Consider the following 21805-nt stretch of genomic DNA (forward strand, 5'->3'; position numbering starts at 1 on the left):
ACAAAGCTTTACCCTAGAAATTGTCTGTATGTGTTAAATTAAAACACAATCAGGTTAATTAAAAATAAATAAATCTATTCAGCATCTGAGGTGGCTCATTCCCATTTATCACTTTATATATACAAGTATAAATAAGAAAGTACATACAAGTATAGGTAATAAAAAAAATCTAAATTTGTTAAAAACCTAATTCTCTCTCAATCAAATATATAGAACGTCAAATACTGATGTTAATAAAGATTTGAATGAGCTCATTTATCAGAGGTTCTACTGCTTGCTGCTAGTGAGAGCGAGATTGGCCTGATCAAGGCTGTGCAATAACTCCACAGTAAGTTAAAGAGGAGTGAAGTAAGAGTTATCTGGTAGAACTCCGGCAGAAAATCTCATACTCCCATTATTTGTGAGGGCAATATAGAAGGCTTGTTTTACAACTCCACACATTGACAGTCCATTCCAAAATGCATAAATGACAACTATGTAAGCCACATAGAAGGGAAAACAAAGCCATCAAGAATAACTTCTTCAAAACTTTGAAACAAACATTTCACAGTGGGGTCACCCATGTTTATGGGTGCCTTTCTTCATTTATATTTCAGACCAAACAGTACAGTTTCTTCAAGTTACATAAACCACAGACTTCATTTTACTTATAAATCGAGCACCGCTATTATACAAACCCATTAGAAATGCCCAAGTGAACCCTTGTGTAGAAAAGCTAATTCTCTTCCAGACTACAAATTTAAAGGCTTTATAGAGCATAGTAGGGCTGCACAATATTGGAAAAAACTCATATTGCAATATTTTTTTTTCCTGAGATATATATTGCGATATGAAAAAAAAAAAATTATATATATAAAAAAGAAATTATATATATATATATATATATGTATATAATTATATATATATCTCCAGATGACTTTGTTTGGGGGAAAAAATTTATCAATGGGGTGATTTTGTAGGTGAATAAATCAGCATAGAAAATAAGCAAATTAAAACAGATAAATAATAGAAAAATTATACAAATGAAATAAACAGTTCTTTATATTCTTCTGGTAAGTCTAAATGTTTTCAGGTACAGAAACTGAATAATCAAATGTAATATAACACTGCATTCACTGTATAAATTAAATTGAATAAATCTGTAAAGCTACAAAAGTGATTTTTCTCTGTGTTTTGTTGTTTGATTACCATCCACGACACAGAAAGCCTTAGGAACATTAAACTGCTGTGAACCAATATACTATCAATTTACTTTCTCAATAGTTCACCTTCACCTGAGCCATAAGAAACCATGTTTACAAGGATACCTGCAGAGACATGCATTTTGACAGTTTCGCACGTGTAATTTCAGACACAAATAGACGTGGAGATGAACGCAATTCAGTGTTCACGTGCATCTGCGCGGCTCTCACCGTGTCTACACCGGACGTGAGCTGCGTGGTGTGTCGCGACAAAATAACCCATAATCAGTGATGCTGTCTACAGTGGATGCGGTGCGCATGACACATCCCCGACATTAAACTGATGCCTGCGTTCTATTTATGACTTACTGACACAAAGTTCACATGATTTGCAACGGTTGCTTTGTCGCGTCCAGTGAAGACAGCCTATAGCTGTTGCGGCACGACACGAGCCTGTTGCGAAAATGATCAGTATAAATATAACGCAAGTAAACATCGCACATCCTGCGATGTGACTATTGCGGATGCGCACATCGTGATATCGATGCTGAAACGATGTATCGTGTAGCCCTACAGCATAGGAATGATCACTTGTGAAAGCAATGCTTATTGAGTCAGAAGCTGTTGAGATCACCTGACCTGCTGGCTGCACAGGGAGTGAGCGAATAAAACGAATGCCTCTAATGAGGCAGGGATGGGTGTTGGCACTCAGCTTCTTTAAATGACACATACAAAACTACATAACAGTGCAATCACACAACTACATTCAAGTGCACAAAAAATATTTTAAAACTTCTGTAGAAAACCATCCAGCGATTCTTAGAATAGGTCATCTTATGGAAATGTTGTAATCGGTGTACAGTATTATATATAGCTTGTTATATATAGCTCCAATACGAAGCTATTGAGATAAAATTTCCCTTTATTCAGTTGAAACTAGAAAAGCGATACTAAGCCAAAAGGAAAACTGCAGATTAATTATATTATATTATAACACTATATTATATTATATTATTTGTATTTACATTTGTATGCTGTAAGTGTTGTGACTAGTCTTTTTAATTTCCAAATCAGTTTATTTACATAATAATTAGAAAAATTACATATTAGGGGGAAAAAATATGTTTTAGATGTTTAAATTTCATGTGATACTGTAGGACAGAGCTGTCACTGCTTTAAATGTCAAACCTACTCGGTGAGAGTTGACTTACTGTTCATGAAAGTCCAACATTGGAGGCTCAAAGCGTATGGGTCTGCTGTTCCCCCGCTGAGAGGACGCACTGCAAGAGAAAGAGGATACACTGTAAATGAGGGGAAGACGGTGAGAGAGACTATTTCTTGGAAGCCAATGTGCTTTCTTTCCCTCTTCCCCCAAAAACACACCATAACATGGCCTGTCGAGGATCAAATGATGCCTCTCTATTTTTCTTCAGGCAAAAAGAAAGATACACCCACACTTACACATACACAGTAACAAATAGGCTTTGTCTGGCATGGAAGCATCAGGTTTACACCAAACATTAAAAGTTCAGGTGTAACATGCTTCCACTGGGCAAGCCTTTGGCTCAAAGAGTTGGATCAAACATCAAACCACATTCACACATACATTTTCTGAGAGTATTAAGTCTATAATACAACTCCCCTCCCCATTGTATCATATTTAATTTAATGCTACCCTCCTCGTATATTGGCAAGATTTTTCAGTTGGCAGACTAAATAATGAAATGAACCTATGATAAATGATATGTTCCCTAAGGTCAGATATCAGGGTGATTTTAGGGTGTAACCAACAAATGTGGCCTACGGTATTGTCATTGTTTTGAACAGATCACAGGCATCAATTGATGTTCAAGGAAAAGCTTTTTAGCATGCAGTTGCACACTCATTTCAAAAATAGCTTAAGCATGAATTGTTGATTTTGTCATATCAAATATCATGGAAAAAGTGACAGGGAGGCTGAAGTGTTTTAAGGTGTATTCACACCCATCTTGTTTGGTTCGACTAAATCAAACTCGAGTGTGTTTTCCCCCTTGCTGCGTATCTTTTTGGCAGGTGTGAATACAGCAATCGCACTCTGGTGCGTACCAAACAAACTCTGGTAAGCTTGAATTGATGAACCAATGAATGGATGACCTTAGCACATGTGTGGTTTCATTTACAATTTCTGGTTCATTTGCTAAAAGGGCACTGTGAAATCTAACCACACCCAAAAAAACAAAAAAAACAACAACATTGTATTTGGTCCGGACCAATGCAAGTGAACTAATGGACTTTCCTGGTGTGAATACACCCTTAGCTAGCCACAACTAACGAAGAAAATGCTTTGAAACTCCTTTGAAATTAGGTGTTTAGGGTCCTATGATTTCTGTGATGTTTGACAATGCAGACGGAATCGCAGAATCCAGTCATAAAAACATAATTGTGTGTATAACGCACTGTCACAATTTGCCCGGGGCCATCGTGACGGACACTCGGGACGCTAGACGGCTTTGTCACTTGCCCGATCGGTCCACTGCAGCGTTGTCACAAAAGTTTATCATTTTTATGTGTTTTTAAGCCTTGTTAATTTCAAAGTTCAAGCAATTAAAAAGCATTCGGGCGTGAAAGACAACTCCATTAACTACTCGGCATAGACAGCCGCGTCTCTGACATGCACGAGCCGACTGAAAGGGTAAATATATACAAAAGTAGCCTGTGTCAAAATACCCGTCCTGCCAAGTAAGCTTGCTTTGTAGATTTAACAATGATTAATCTATGTTTAATTTATACAGTGGAGTACATATGCACCGATCGACCGGACATTTTTTGTTTTATTTCGGGCTGTCACGATTATGAAATTTGGCTGACGATTAATTGTCTAAAAATTGTCACGATTATTGCGATTAATTGTCTGTATTTTATGGCTTTCATTATATAATTGTGATTAATTTAAGGGTTCAGTAAATAATTATGATGTTAATTATTTGAATCTTTCTTTAGTTATTATTTTGCAGTGTAAGATTACAGAGTATTCCAAAGTCTACGAATACCGATCCAACACCAGCACCATTTTTTTTTCTACACCACAGAATATCAATGCTGTGTTTGTGGAACTAAGAGTCACTCTTTTTTAAAACCCTTTGTTAAACACAGTCCACGAAATACTCACTCTCTCATTACAGAGAAAAACTAGTTTATTCTGTTAACTATTTGTATTCTTACAAAATACATTCATGAAAAGATAGAACTCATGAGAAAAAGAAAGGCTTCTAATAGTCTTTGTGTGTGCAAAACTTTGATCATGTGAAATGCTTCAAACAGAGCAGTACAAAGTTCTTATGCACATGCAGGGTGCAGATTGGTGCACTTGAAGCAACATGGAGTCACAGCGCTTATGCACATCTAAGAGTATGAAACATGAAAAATGGGTGGGTTCAAACAAAAGGTGCTATCTTCTAAGTTGTGTATCAGATCCAGATGAAAATGCATGTAAATAAAAGCTGAAATGTTAATCTCTCATCTCATATTCATCTTTTAATGTCAAACCCAAATGTTTTCAGTCTACAGCAAAAATAAAGGAATTGGCATCACTGTCCCAATACTTTTGGAGGGCACTGTATATATATATATATATATATATATATTCTGAATGTCATAACTGAACGTGACCTGCTGTTTGAATGCTGAGCGGAGAATGACTGACAGCTGCAGGAAGATGAGTTTCTTTAAACTTAAATTTAACTATGTACAGTGGGGCAAATAAGTATTTGATACACTGCCGATTTTTCAAGTTTTCCCACTTACAGAGAATGGAGAGATCTGTAATTTTCATTGTAGGTACACCTCAACTGTTTGGGTAATTAATTTCCATTTTATTGCATGAAATAAGTTTTTGATCACCTACCAACCAGCAAGAATTCTGGCTCTCACAGACCTGTTAGTTTGTCTTTAAGAAGCCCTCCTATCCTCCACTCATTACCTGTATTAATTGCACCTGTTTGAACTCGTTACCTGTATAAAATACACCTGTTCACACACTCAATCAATCAGACTCCAACCTCTCCACTATGGGCAAGACCAAAGAGCTGTCTAAGTACACGAGGGACAAAATTGTAGACCTGCACAAGGCTGGGATGGGCTACAGGACAATAGGCAAACAGCTTGGTGAGAAGGCAACAACTGTTGGCGCAATTATTAGAAAATGGAAGAAATTCAAGATGACTGTCAATCTCCCTCGGACTGGGGCTCCATGCAAGATCTCACCTTGTGGAGTATCAATGATCCTGAGAAAGGTGAGGGATCAGCCTAGAACTACACGGGAAGACCTGGTCAATGACCTGAAGAGAGCTGGGACCACAGTCTCAATGGTTACACACTACACACAAGTTTTCAGAAAAGTTTACATTTCTTTTCATCTTTCCTCCATATAACGCATTTAAATTAGCGTTAATATGCACAGCGCTTAACAGTGGTAACCAAGGAAACCCTGTATTATTGCTGTTTAGCGCCACCTGCTGTCAAAAAGTGAAAGTGTGTCTCACTCAGCCCATCTGCTGTTTCGTGCAATGTTTTCGGCAGCATAATTTCACAAAGCTAAAGTCAGACCATTTTGTTTTTGCTTCAGATTTTGAAATTATACAATCTAATATAAAACAAAGATTGCATATTTTTGTTTTGACTGAGTTATCATTAAAATGCGGCGGTTGCCTCTAATCTCAAATGGCTAAAAATAAAGTTGCAGAGTGAAGAATATGCAACTGTTATTTTTCAGTTTCTGTACCTGAACATCTAAAAGCATAAAAACCTAAAGTGTCATTTAATTTCTATCTTTGTGCTATAAGCCTATATTTAATTGTGCTAGATCTTGTAATTTGTTCATGTGTTCTTATTTACTGGCGGTTCACTTGTCTTTAATAATGTTTGAACTATGTTTGAACATATTTATTTATAGCTAGTGGTTTTTGCTGTGGTATCAAAACTGAAATCGAGAACTGTAAAATTTAATTGGTATCTAAAATATTGGTGTCATATAAGCTTATTTATTGGAATACAAGATAACATAGATCAAAAACAATGACAACAGCAACCATTTAATTTTTTGTGGCAGGGCCTGTGAAAATGTTGGCAGGGCAAGTAAAAATATGAACCACTGGCCCGACCGGGCCACTAGAAAAAAATCCTTAACGTTGAACCCTGCTTCACATACATATAAAACAGAAACTTAAAGGGCTTCACAGCAACTTGTCAAATTAAAGTTCGGTATAACTTGAAGAAACCATGGCAGAAATATTACTTAATATAATAATAGTACTACAATACTACTACTAATGATACAATTATTCTTAAAACATTATTTTCAAAGGAAAATTTACCAGAAAAGTCAATTAGAGATGTTTTTGATTATTAATATTTAATGAAACCATTGAAACGGAATCAAGGAATGAATGAATGAGGCATTTATATAGCGCTTTGTGTATGGCTGTATACCCAAAGCGCTTTACAATCATGTGGGGGGTCTCTCCTCAACCACCACCAGTGTGCAGTATTCTATATGCGACGGCAGCCATAGTACAATGGCGCCAGTGCACTCACCACACACCAGCTACAGGTGGAGAGGAGAGAGAGTCATAGAGCCAATCAAGTGGATGGGGATTATTATGAGGCCATGACTGACAAGGGCCAGTGGCGAGATTTTGGCCAGGATAACGGGGATACACCTCTACTCTTTACGAGAAACGTCATGGGATTTTTAATGACCACAGAGAGTCAGGACCTCGGTTTAACATCTCATCCGAAAGATGGATATATCCCTATCTATGTCCCCGGCACTATACTGGGGCATTAGGACCCACACAGACCACAGGGTGAGCACCCCCTGCTGGTCTCACTAACACCATTACCAACAGCAACCTAGTTTTCCCAGGAGGTCTCCCATCCAGGTACTGACAAGGCTCAGCCCTGCTTAGCTTCAGTCTTGGGCTGCAGGGTGATAAGGAAATTCATGGAAAACAGAATTTGGTAAAAAAAAAAAAAAAAAAAACTTAATAAAATGCTGTTTAATAAAAATGTAAGCTTCATGATTTCAATTAATTAGACATGCTTTTTGATTAATAAAATTTAATGTAACCATTAAAGCAGAGTCTAGAAGAATTAAAACAGAAAAAATTAAAACAATTAAATGGAATTTAGGAAAAAATAAAACTGATTTTATAGGACCCCCGGTGTTGGCTGATTTTATGGGAGAATTATATTTATTTATTTATTTTTACTGATTTGATGATGAATTTATTATTTAATTATTGATTGAAACAATAACGGATAATTAAATGGATAATGGATTAATGGATAGTATAATGTAACAACAATATTATAACAAATTACTGTTACTATATTATCATTATTTTTTATGTCTAGACAGACAATAGACTCAGCACTTTGATCTGAGTGCCACTCTACAATAGATCCATTCATCTCACTCTCTCCACTGGCAGTATAACTAATGTTTTTCTTGGAGGGGTAACATTCTAAAACAGTTTGACTCATCTACAAGTACCCAAACATCTGCACAAGGCAAAGCTTATGTTAAACCACAAAAATAAACTCAAAACCTGAGTGTGTCAGAGTGACAGACAAATTAGTCATGCCACTTGACTAAAGACATTGTCTCATAGGAGCAAGACTCGCTGCATATTTGTTGAGTAACAACAGAAAGTGGCACATCAAGTTGCACAGCAATGTGTTCCAGAGAAATAAAGCCTGTATCTTGTGAATCTCTCTACTGCAGCTTAAGGATAACACAAACACTGTTATGAACTAATATGGATGATTTTAAAGCCTGACTCAAGTCGTGTCAGCATGACCTCTGGCTACACTAGCTAAAATGAACTAGAACAGAGCTAAAGGGTGAGTTAACCACACCACCAGCAGATTAATTTGCCATTTTAAGGAGCCATAAAACATGTCAGTGTGTCATGCAAGTAAGTGTCAAGGCATTAACTAGGCTAACTGGTCTGGTGGCACAAACCACATAAAAAAAAGCTGCAACACAGCTAAAACAGTGTCAACCACTTCCCAACTGCAGTATGTGTGTGTATGGTGATGTGCTTTAAAAAAACCGAAGAGTTGCAATAAAAACACCACTATCAGTAGACACAAAGTTCAATACTAGGTCTGAAAAAACAACAGAAAATCTGTCTATCCATCAGAAAAAGAGGAAACACTCGAAGTCTATTAGCACTAGATCGCAAAGCTATACATTTTTGTAATAAAAATACACTAAACAGAATTTGCTTGCTTCCTCATTTTCTCACTTGCGCTACACATGGCCATGCACGCTAAACTGTATGCAACATGCTGATGGTGTTGACTAAGGGTGTGTCCTGCTGAGTCAATGCAGACAATCGGCCAATTAAATCCAGCCAACGCCAGCATGCAGACAAGTAGGCTGGCCAATCCCTCAAGCTGGAATGCTTTGATTGGTTGAGCAAATGAACAGCCCACAGAGTACACAAAAAATGTATCTACTGGAATTAGTTCAAAGTCTGAAATAACTTCTAACTTATAAAAAGAAATGTGCACATCAAAATTCCTCTGGTCTTATAAGAGAATAATAACTTTTCCGTCTCTGACTCATTGCTCTTTCATACCAGTTCCTCTGTTTACAAACTTAAAAGACAGTGTTGTGTAACTTCATAAACTCGCTATAAGAGGTATACCTCTTATCCAAAGAGTAAAATCACTGCTGAAGTACTTAAAATGCCACAGCAAAGACACACTGCTCATGCATTCATCCATTGATTCATTCATTCATTCTCTTCGCTCCACTTTGCGACAATTTAGTGAATGCCAATGACTGCCAAGAGTATCTGAATCTGATTAAAAATCATTTGAAATGCGAACTTGTGACGCTTGTATTTTTTGCTCATTTGTTGTTCGTTGAGCACAGGATCATAGTTTAGAGGGAATATTTAGTTCACGTGTCTCGTTAAGTACTGAACAAATGTCTCTTGGACAATCTAATATAAACCACATGCTGACTCTGGCCAAGCACGTACAAAACGATGCATGCAGAAAATCTCTGGGTGTATGAACGTTTAAACCTTACCTTTTTTGACGATATGAGCTAAGATCAATATCAGACTCTGTCTGTAATAAGAAAAGAAATTCAATTATGAACATTCAGACATGCAGAACATTTAAATCAGAAAGAGCAGGTTATAATGACAGACAGTTTAGGTCAAACACATCTAACCAAACTGTTAAAGTCTATCCTTTGGACAAGGATCTTGCTATATCTATGGGCTGCTGTTTGAGTACACTGAGTTTGTGTTAGACTCTCAGAAGACGGTCTTTGGTATGTTCTCACTGAGGTTCGCTTCTGTAGGGCTAAAATAAGATGGAAAAAGCTGGATGGGGAGTACGGTCTAGTCTATTTACAAACCTTAACATTTCCACAAAAGTCCAAACTGACGTTCACAAAACCACTAAGATCATAGAGTTCATAGTCCCATTCAAGGGACTATTACAACTATGCTTTAAAAACAGTTGAGATATTTTCTATTATTTGAGAACAGTTTATTGGACAATTAAATGCATTTGATAACATCGTTTAGGCTGTCACACCTTTTTAAAGCCTAATAAACCATGAATAGTACTGCAAAGAATGACACATACAGCAGGGCTGTGCAATTAATCACATGCGATTCTCATGCGCATGTCGTCATATTCGATTATGAACGCGATATCGCGTAGCTTGTCAGTGAACTACAGCTCTGTGTATTAACTGCCGCTCCATTTGAAAACAGGTGATGGAGATTTACCTCCAATCACGGAGCCGGCTTTACTGACGAGCTGCGCATGAGAATCGCATGCGATTAATTGCACAGCCCTAAATACAGGACTAGAAAAGATAAAGAAGCCTTTACAGAGACTTATTTAAATTTATTAATTGATAAAGCCTTTAAAGCTGTTGCAAAATTTCTCATTAACCTTGAGTAACAACTAAATGATAGACAACTGGAGTATCATAATTTAAATAATTGTTTTATAAGTAAATAATTGTTTCCTATAGAATTCTGTTTTTGCAGAAAGGGAAGAACAAAGTTCCACCCTCAACATACCTGCCTATACACAAAATTATACTATTATGATAATTAGCCTATTTAAAAAAAAAAAATTATACTGATATAAGACTCATAACCCTTACAGACACAGAAAGTGAAACGAGACAAAGTTCAGTACGTTTTGAACTTTCAGTTCAGTAAGTTACCCAGATGCTAAATTAATAACTGCTCACACAGATTTAACAAGATCATTTAGGCCTAAGATCTCATAAGATCATCAGTTTGTTCATCAGACGGAATCAAATGCTTTGCTTTGTATGTTTATGTATCCAGAAGAAGCAAAAAGATTGTGTGCTACTTTTTCTTTTCTTTTTTTTTATCTCATCACACTCTACAATTTCGGTAGCAGTGCATGTACTATATAACTTACACAGGGCTCCAGACAAAAAAATCGAGTAAGGAGCCATTGGCTCCTATAAAAGAAAAACTTAGGCGCCAAATTATTTTTTTAGGTGCCACAGAATAAAAGTGGTTTATTTTATTATTATCATTTTATTTTTCCCCCCTATTTTAACATTTCAATCATTTTGTCATGCGTTTATGTCTTATCTTTTCTAGGCTTTATCAGCATTTTAATCCATCTTGTAGATGATCAGGTCGACCGGGGGACTAAGGTTCACTTAAAGTGTGAATTAAATGTCTTTTACAACTTGAAATATCCAGTCACAAAGAATTGTTCGTTACACAGAATCTGTACCAATATCATGGACCATAAGCATCACTTGGCAACTGAGTGCAGTGCATCCTATAAATGTTGTCACGTCTTTCACACATTCAGTCTGTTTTTCTTCATTAGTAAAATGCAATTTTATAGGAGGAGTTGAATCATGTACAACACAATAAGTAAAAATATTAATATGCAACAGCGCATAAATATAGCAAAACGCTCCTCTTTATAGTTATTTTTCTAGCTGACTGATGAGTTTATGGACACTGAGTGGTTATTCTGAGGTAAATGTATTACAATGCAATGTTTACAAGCTTTATACATTTCCTCAGTTTGAAACACTGAATGAGATTTTCCATAAAACATTTCAGTAAGTTGTACTATAGGCTTTCTTATTGCCTACCTTTTGATCATGTTCATTTCATACTATAGTAGTAAATCGAAATATATAATGGGTTCACTTGCTGCTTTAACTGAGTTGCTAAAGAGATCGCGCCTGCGCATTAAGTGCGATACTCTCCGCTCGCGCGATCCGGACGCATACACGGACCGTGTGGACGCGGCGTACTGGTGTTTATATTATCACCTTTCAGGTCTCTCTCACTGCGTTCAGCAGACTGTGTGCGGCAGAGACGAGGACTGTTTGAAACTCTTTTCCAGTAAAACTTTGATGCGCATTGTCTTATGTAAGTTTAATACGTGAACATAACAAAAGATGTGAGCGCAAAACAATCGGGAAAAAAGTCCTTTCATGCAAATTATATATAGTCGCCAGTGGCGACCTCAGCAAAAACTTCACTCGCAAATTAATATTTTTGGTCGCAAATGCGACCATTTTAGTCGCAGTTTGGAGCCCTGTTACATAAAATTAAGGTAATTAATAGTAATATTACTATTAAAATATGAAATTGAACAACTGTGGCAACAACTTTTTTTTCTTTTTTTTTTTGTCTCACTACCTTTCAAATAAAGGAATCCAGTATCATCCACTACTTGTGACAATCGTAATTTTTTCATAATTTATTGACAACATCAATCTTTGTGGTATTCAGTGTAATCACAAAAATGGTGTTTGAGGAATTTCCTATGGCCTTGACACTTCAATGCAAGCTTCATGCTATCAGAGTCACAAAAACGTACCTGCAAGAGGCCTCCTTCCCCAAAGTGTAGTACCTCCAGGATGTTGTCTGACTGTATGAAAGCTGTAGACAGAAACGGAAAATTCTCATGAGGTTTGGATATCAGCAAACAATGCCATGCAGGTTGATGATTTGAGTTCCCAGTGTGTGCAAGAGGCTCTCTGGGAGTGTATCAGATTTGGACACAATTACTCATCAGACAACACAAAGGACTGAAGAGACAGGGAATCATTACAGTCATTTTGCGATCATTCACTGTCTGCATTTGTCTCAAGTGAGCTCTTAATTGAGGACTTTGAAGAACCGTATAGTTTTACTGTTTCATGCATTACTGTGTAAGAGAAGGCTTCCTGGAAGCAGTTTTTGAGTCCAGGAAACAGCAAAAAAGCAAGCAAATCAGAAATGGAAATGTCAGAAATGGATGTGGTCAACACCTCAATCTGATTTCAGATGTTTTTATGTTAGTAGCTTCATCGCTTTATCACTGTAATATCAATATCCTTCAAACAGGAAACCACTGATGACAGTCAATGCATAAGTATGGGCACACAATATAGATAAGTCAACCATAGAAGCGTGAAGGGCCATCCATACTGTCACCTAATTCATTTTTTTGTGCGCCTATACTAAAACATAACATCAGAAGCCCTTTGAGTAGAAGCAGATTTTTTGCAGATTAACAGATGGCTAATGGCAAGTCCTCTCAGAGCTGCGGAGCTCTCATATTCAGCTTCATGTCAGTATACTTGCAGTGCTATTATTAGTCTGCAGTTCTGTAACTCTAGTGAAGTTTATAGTGATAGAGGCCAGTCACGCTCCCTCGTATACACTTTCAGAGGTACACAAAACACGCATCACTTTCCACACCACATCATGTTACATCATATAATTAACTTAGAGAGGTGCAGAGTCCACTTCATCAACAAACATTAATTAAATCTCGAGTTGAGTGTCAACTGGACCAATTCCCATCATTTTTATATTTGGGCAAGAAGGAATCAACCAATGACTGTGGGCAGTATAAATGCAATAGACTGAAAAAGTCTCAAAAAAAGGAGTGTTAGTGAAGTGAAGTGACGTGTGGCCAAGTATGGTGACCCATACTCGGAATTTGTGCTCTGCATTTAACCCATCCAAGTGCACACACACACAGCAGTGAACACACACACCGTGAACACACACCCGGAGCAGTGGGCAGCCAATGCTGCGGCACCCGGGAAGCAGTTGGGGGTTCAGTACCTTGCTCAAGGGTCTCACCTCAGTCGTGGTATTGAGGGTGGAGAGAGCGCTAGTTATTCACTCCCCCCACTGACAATCCCTGCCGGACCTGAGACTCGAACCTGCGACTCTCTATCCATTAGGCCGCAACTGCCCCATTATAATTACAAACATGCTTCACCCGGGATTCGAACCTACACACACAGATTATGACAACATGTCAGTCGTACATACTAACCACTCCCCCAACAATTTATTGCTCAATATATATTGTGTTGCAATATACATCAGCATTGCCGATAACTATATATTCTGGAACAATGGGTTATCGGCGATCGTTAAGTTCGTAACGATAGTGTGGTCACGTCCGTTGCCAAGAGGTCTCTGTGAAACAAAAAGAGGGAATTTCCCATTTATTATTTCAAACCGGTATAGGCGTTTTTTTTACTATCCAGTCAAAAAAGTACAGAAGCCCTAAGAGACCATGCATTAGGGGTGTGCTCAAAATATCGATTCTTAGATACATACCGATATAATAAAAAAAGATACAGTATCGATATTCTAGCCCTTAGTATCGATACTCCGCCCGGCCATTAGGGGGCGCAGCGGCGCCCGCGAGTTTCAAAAAACTCATGGAAAATGTTAAAGCAAGAAGTAGCATTTAAGTGATTTCATAGTGAAATATGTTATGGCAGTACATGGTGTCACAAAAAAGAATTATAAGAAGATTTAATAAGAAGTTAAGAATAATAAGAAGAAGATTTTGTGCTTGTGTGAGCTCAGACTGTACCCTTGGAAAGTTAAATGTTGACTTGTGGTAATTTCCAGATTAATACAATTTGTGTACAATTAATCAGAGCACTTAAAGTTGCAAATATTTAAGCAAAATGCACTTTGTTATAATGCACTTTTGTCTTCAATAAATTGAAGAAAAATGCAAGAGTTCTGTTTGTTGAGTAAATGTGTTCAGCATTTACTAATTGGCTCTGGCCCATGTATTTTTATTGAATCGTATCGAATCGTGTCACATTGTATCAAATCGTATCGAGACAGCTCTGTATCGAGGTACGTATCGAATCGTGACCTGTGTATCGAGGTATGTATCGTATCGCCAGGTTCTCTAAGGTATACAGCCCTACCATGCATTATTTCTTTTTTTCTTTATTGATTTTCTCATGATTGCAATTGTTTTGTTGTGTCTAGATCACAATAAAACAATTGGTTGTGTCAAGATCACGAGAAATCAAGAAATAAAAAAATAATGCTGCAAAATTTTTGGATTTCCGTAAAACTGAAAAACTGTGATCTGCAACCCCCCCCCCCCCCCCCCCCCCCATGCATACACTAATGCATGAACATTTTACTTTATTGTAAATTATTTTTGCACACTTTTGCAAAGTTATGGTTACAAACTCTCTCTCTGAGCCTCCCTATACTTGAATTTTGAGCATAGAAACAAAAAAGATAAACATTAAAGTTAAAGATCACATTATTTTTCAAAATTTCTATAGAAACCACAATATTGTTTTTAATATAATAGCCTATATTTTTGTCTTATGCATTGAATAAACTTGTCTTATTTATGAATACTTAAATACTGACTATGTATTTCTGTGCAGTTGTCAGTCAAATTTGTGGCACAATATTGCAATAGCAAGGGGATTTTAAATAGATATCAAATTCACAACAAGATTCCACAGTTATTAATGCTTGCAGAAAGAGTCTGGAACTTCAATGTTTAAAAGCATCTTTACACATCAGAAATCCCTTACCACATTTACACATAACTGCTCTTATAAAAGCCAGACACAAGATGATTCATTTAAAGTAACGCACAAAACCACCTGCAAAGAGGTTTAGAACTTTCTAAACATCCAATATCTTACCAACAGGGCATCTATATTACAAATCCCTACACTTTAAGATCTTGTATAGTGGAATTTCATGGAAATTTGAGTTCTTAAACTTACGCCTGGTCAAACAATACCACATCATTTAATAAAATACTTAACAAATGCAGTGTAAGCTTGTGTTCCTTTCAACAAAGGTGGCTTCTACACGCGCATTGTAAATGCCAAAAGACAATCATGGATGTTGTTTTGTGAGGAATGTGTTTCAGACCCTTCACTGGCTTTGTAGAGAACCAGTGGGAGGGAGCCATATGCTGCTGAATGAGTAAAAACAACATGTTACTCCGGAAACTAACTCTTGCTCATGTACACACACCTTGATGGATTCCTTTAAGCCAAACACAGACATACCTACAGCCAACTGTAGTTGAGACCATCACATGAGACACTAACTACTCAATCACAGCAGCACTGGAACGAAACCATTTTTATGTTTAAACCTTTCATGCTCAACTATAGACCTTACTGCTGAGTGAGTTCTAGGCCTTGAAAAACTAGAACACTATGTGCTCCCGCACACATGAACAGAATTATGCAACGGCAATTGAGCATCTCTCGATCAAGCATCAACCATTTCCCTTCTCATCTCTCAGGCATCTGTTGAGCAGACAGATCTTGGAAAAGAGAAATATATTTCTCACATTTTGATTTTCAACTTTCCACACACACAAAGCAACACAACCATTTTCAACTAACAATAATAATAAAGGTTTCTTGAGCAGCAAATGAGCATATTAGAATAATTTCTTATATAACACTAAAAACTAAAGTATTGGACTTTGAAACTTAAGCTTTGCCATTAGAGAGAAAAAACTCAAATATATTAAATAATTAAATAAATTAAAATGGAAAACTTCATTTGAAATTTTAATATACACAATATTACTGTTGACCACAAGCTTTCGAACAGTAGCGTAAATGTATAAATATATTTTATTATCTATAATGTAATGTGTATATTTGATATATTATTAAATGTCATATATAAAAGATATGACACTGTATAATGCATTTTGGGGTATTCATTGTTGTTGCAATCACAGCAACTTAACTTCCTAAACACATACATGCTCGTCATTGCAAACTTTCCAGTCAGTGCTTTACTGACACACGCCAAGTGTGATGTCATTGATAAGCGAATTCTTGCCTTATTGGAAGGAACCAAGAGGTAAAAAACATTCCTGCTTGACTTAAAAGTACAAAAAAAAAAAAAAGCACACTATGTGCTCAGTGAGTCCCTCCAGTCAATAACTGGGTTGACACAGTAAATGAAATAGAGGTGCATTCATTTGGAGGGAAGAGTGAGAACACTTAACATCTCACACGTGCTTCCCAAAGAGCACTAACCCATCTGCTCAAGCCTCTGTGTGGTCTTCTCTGTAGCTATTAGGTCCATTAAGTACTTTCTAAGAGAAAGAAATGAGAAATAGGTTTATTACTCTGTCATTTGGCAAAGACCATTATTATTATTTCTCATTTACAACAAAACACTGAATTTACAATTGCAAGATCTGATAACTGACTTTGTAAGAAATTGATCTTATTCAACTCAAAAGCTTTAGATTTATCATCAAAATGCATAATTTCTGATAACAAACAACATAAGAAACTCTCACTACAGGGAAAACAAACATCTAAGCCCTAAAATCACCATTGGATTGCCCCACTGTCCAGGCGAAGGAGGCAGAGTAATCAGGGATTAGGGAAAAGAGAAACATGCTGTCTCTGAAGGGCAAAGATCACAACCTCTCACAGAACAGATGACAGCCCAAGAGACTGATTTCAACAAAATGTGTAACAGTGTTTTGACATTTATTACATACTGTGCTTCAGTCAAAATGTTCTACAGACATTGACGTTGGTCACAGAAAAGCCCACACTGTTCAACCAACGACAACTGATATGTAAAGGGTTACTTCACCCAAAAACAAAAATTGTGTCTTCATTTACTCACCCTCGTGCTACCCCTGTATAACATATAATTTTTTCCAGAAATGTGTCAGTGTTTTTGTCCATACAATGGAATTTAATGGTCACCAAAGCTGTTTGGTAACCAAGATTCTTCAAAATATCTTCTTTTGTGTTCCACAGAAGACAGACTGAAAGACGTTTACACCCAACATGAGTGTGAGTAAATGATGACAGATTTTCATTTTTGGGTGAAGTAACCATTTAATTGTCTGTTGGCATTGAGAGTCATTTTAATACAGGTAATAAACTAGTCAAGAAATAGTCAAAAATAAACAAGCACTGGATTTATTAGGTCACCTGCCCTGTCAAGCGGTTGATATCTGGATTCTGCCAGAGCGCCCTGACTATTTCATTTGCAAACACAACCAAGTGTTCTGCACTTTGATAAGACTTTTTATAGTGTCATGTCTGAGAACCTCTAAATTTTATTCAATAAGCTAAACCCCTCAAATGCAATCAGACAACTCAATTTCTATATAACACACAGCTTAGTGCTTAACAACTAATTACTCTCAGTGGCATACAACTCTACTGTATTTAACTGTGCTTGAGCAACGTGAAGAAATATAGTAAAAACTTGCATGAGCTTGCAGTATGCAGTGACACCACCTCCTCCAACTTGACATGTCACTGACAGACCGGGCCTCAGACACAAAACTCTCACAATAACACTCTATTTTCAACCTTCCACTCTTTTATCACTTGACATAGCTTTAATATGATGTTTTGACATCTGAAACATTATGAACGTTATTTTCATAGAGTAAAACTTCGTGTTACACCGGCATTTATTAGCCAAAACAATCCCAAGACATGAACTAGTCACCAATGGAGAGTGAACATAATCATTAAACGTGCTATTACAAAGATGATAACCTGTCCTGACTGGGGTTGAGTTTTTAACACATTATCCATTGTTTTGTTTTTGAGAGTAAAAGTAACTTCAGCCAGGTTCGCTAATGTAATATGGCTAAGCCTGTTAGCTTCAATACTCAAGCTAAACTAATATCCCTGAGCAATATTATCCAGCAGCTTTACGTCAAGAAAATAAAAACAGCAAGAGCAGTCACATGTCATCTAACCTAGCTAGACATGTGACTTCAATATTATGGATAAGGCTTGACTAAATATTTATTTTGTTCGCTGACGCGCTAAGGCTCGAAGCTAACAGCCATTAGCTTGCAGTGAAGCCATACAGACTCACGAAAACCAGCTACAACACGCTTCAGGAGGTTACCTTGTTTGTTCGCCTGTGCCACGTGAATAAATGCAATAAATAAAAGGCGCAGAAGTCCAACACATGATGATTTTGTTCGTGTTGGATGTGGGGAACTCTGTGTTGTGTCCTTGCTCGCCATCCTGCTGCTGCTGTTTCTCTAAACATTAGCCGTGCGCGTTCATATAAACAGCGCTCACGAGTCATTCAGGAGAGACACACAGCGGATTTGACAGACACTACAGTTCTGGGCACTAGGTGCAATGTTGCAGTTATGCTAAAGAAAATTAAGTTTTGAAAATAATCCTTAAAATGATGTACACTCACATGAAGTATAAAACTTACAATATATTATTTTACATGTAGAATGAATAATAACAATAAACTTTTAATTAATTGAATTTAACCTCAATTATTATTATTATTATTATTATTACACTGCACGTTTTATTTTAATACTTTTTATTATTTTTGTTGTTATAGGCCTACTCCCATAAAAACAATATTTTACCAACAATAATAATATGCATACAGTTGAAAAATTAAATGTCTACGTACACATAGGTTGCAAATATAAATATACAACATAGTTCATTTTAATTTTGTTGAGGTAATTTTGTTGCGGCCTATTTGGTTGGGTGTTTCTTTATTTGTTTGTGTTGTGAAGATTTGCAGCTTGTTTTATATTTGGTTGTGTTGCTAGTATTTGCAGCTGTCAAACTGATGAAGATGTTTTCTTAATTTGCTGGTGCTTTTTCTATTTGCATGTGTTTTCTGAAGTTGCAGCACATTGAGCTCTCTCGGCCACTGTAATTATTATTATTAAGAATAAACATAAAAGTACCAAAGCAACAATATAAATATACACACTAATATTACAGATACCGTGCAACAACTGAACCCAGGTTAAAAGCATCTAGTGTAATGGTAAATACAGTATGACACTTGCTATAAATAGGCTATTTAATGGAGAGGATAAAGATTGATAAGCACCATTTGTTCATGTATTGTTTATGTATATTTCAGTGTCCTCCATTTAGGGATTTTTTAAAGTTTCCCTTTTTGAAAGTTTTATTTGGACTTTAGTACACCAATAGATTTGAAATGATCACAGTCATGAATTGTCTTTCTACTTATATAGTATGACTGCATGAACAGCCTCCAGCCTCCCAGATCATCATGCAAATAAGGCCCCAATGAAAGTACAACACATGCAAACAAGCATACACAAACCAGGTGCACCTATTCAGCTTCTTTTCCAAACACAATCTAATGTCAGGCATTCTTCTATTGGTGTTGTGATAAACTGCATTCAAATATCAAAACCACTCCAAAAAATAATGTCAGCTTTTATGTAAGGACAGAAGACGGCAAGCAGATTGTTGTAAAATAGTCCTTAATGTGGCTCTCACTTATTGTGAAATCAGGAAATTAGTTTGAAAATGTGATAGCCATTAGTTTATTCAAACACCTTCCACGTTTGATTATGTTCAATACAGCTTTTGTTTCCTGTCTAAAATGTAAAACATGAAAATGTTCTCATCCTTGCTGACCACTACTTCCTCCTGCACAATGCCTCCTCTTTGCATGCATATAAGGTGAGAAAGTTTTCATGTAGCCACTGCGTTAGCATTGACAGAAGAACTATGTGAGCCACTGACTTATTTATGCAGATCATTATATTTTTCACTGTTTAAATATTTATTGATGACGTTTTCTCCACAGACTGATAACAGCTGCCATGTGATTGAGGACACAGACATCTCAGTTCCTAATGGGCCCATGCAGGGTTGTAAAAAACAAAAGAGGAATGTAGCACATCTATTTAGACACTGTGACTTCATTCAGAGAACTGCTCTGTTTATCAACTTAATAATATAAATACCATTTACATTTGAGTCATTCAGCCTTTAGAGTGGGGTATAACATGTATAACATACTGTTACATGTGGAGCAATGAAAGTTCACGTGTACAATTAAGTTTGTATTTGTTTGTGCAAATGAGAAATATATGATTGCTAAATGTTTTCATAGTTCTACAACTTTCTGTTCTATACTCAAGTCAACAGTGAAACTTCATTGAATCTCTCCATGAATTGAAGACACACTAAAAAAATGTATTTGCAGAATTGAGCTTTTGCAAGTGATGCAAATGAACACTTCCCTAAACTATTTCCTTAAACTATTCAATCTAACTGATTCATCTTGTGAGTTTCTGTATACATGTAATGTCTTTTTTATGTATGTATATGTAAAGATAATGAACAATAATGAACAAATAATGGAACTGTAAATAATAACAGCCCCCCCAAAACCAGGAATGGAGGGGAAAAGGTGAGTCGTGAGAACTGCTTCCCTGAGATCTGAATCTGGGGACAGAAAGCTGCTTGGAAAACATGACTAATAACCACAGACTTTATTTTACTCATAAATCAAAAACGGCTGTTCTACAAATCCATTTTCTATTTTCACAATGTGGAAATTAGTAACTTTCTGTTCATTTTTTTCCTAAAAATTCTATGAATCATTGTCTGGAGTACAAATATGTGAAATAACTAAACTAGTGAATTGTTACAATAGGCCAATAGTACGAAGGTTGAAAACGTTTATAATTTATTCATTATCCGTCAACCACGAGGATTCTAGATATACTAGTCAGTCAACATATATGTCTACATTTTTTGGATACAAATAGGTGATGAACAATAATAGCATGATGAATGGGAGTGGTTCTAAGAATTTCAACAATGAAGGAACATTAAATTTTTTTTCCCCCATATGTTTATATAATCTTGTTTTATCTATTTTTGAAGAAAAAAAAAGTCAGCAATCTAACAAATTTTGAATTACTGTGTTGAGTTAAAACTTACTATACTATACAGTAAATGAAATAAAAGGTGTAAGGTATTGGTTAAAAACTTTGCTCTTCCTAATATTTAGTAGTAATATACTTATAAAATGTACAAAAATTAAGTATATGTACACAGTAAAAAACGCAGTGTCAATTTAACACTGAAAGTATAATTTTTAACACTATACTAAAGATCATATATGGTCCCAATCTATCTAGTGTTAAAAGTACACCATTCGTATTGAATGTTTAGTCTTAAAATAGCATCTTACAGTGTAGAAAAATTACTCTCTGAGTGTAAAGTTACACTTGCTATTGTTGCTTAGTAACACCCCCTGCTGTTTTAATCCTTTAAGTGTTATTAATGAAGTATTATTTTCAGTGCAAAAAAAATTAAAAATGCTATTATATGGTGTTAATGTGCAAGATTAGAAAACAAGAATCTTCAGACAGATATATAAATTGAAAGCAAAGTTGTTTATTTTTATATTTTGATTTATTTTGAACTAATGTTTATATTCCAAGGTAAACAACGTCAAAAAACTAAAACA

The 21805-nt window shown here is 36.2% G+C and overlaps 1 protein-coding gene across 2 annotated transcripts in view; it reads right to left on the minus strand.

Moving 5' to 3' along the window:
* The window catches only part of LOC306879557 (transmembrane protein 131-like), a 41730-nt gene extending 23136 nt beyond the window's left edge, over window positions 1-18594 (minus strand). Inside the window, exons 1-4 of one of the 2 annotated variants that reach the window (XM_079432588.1) lie at window positions 18425-18594; window positions 12090-12151; window positions 9265-9305; window positions 2393-2461 (exon numbers count right to left, since the gene is read on the minus strand). In XM_079432588.1, the coding sequence (XP_079288714.1) occupies window positions 2393-2461; window positions 9265-9305; window positions 12090-12151; window positions 18425-18545 (293 nt within the window). In that variant the 5' untranslated portion in view covers window positions 18546-18594. The remainder of the gene's footprint in view (window positions 1-2392; window positions 2462-9264; window positions 9306-12089; window positions 12152-18424) is intronic. The other variant, XM_079432589.1, reaches the window with a different exon arrangement.
* Window positions 18595-21805: the final 3211 nt, after the last annotated feature.

The sequence above is a fragment of the Barbus barbus genome (genome assembly GCF_936440315.1).
Source record: "Barbus barbus genome assembly, chromosome: 13".
Classification (NCBI taxonomy): Eukaryota; Metazoa; Chordata; class Actinopteri; order Cypriniformes; family Cyprinidae; genus Barbus; species Barbus barbus.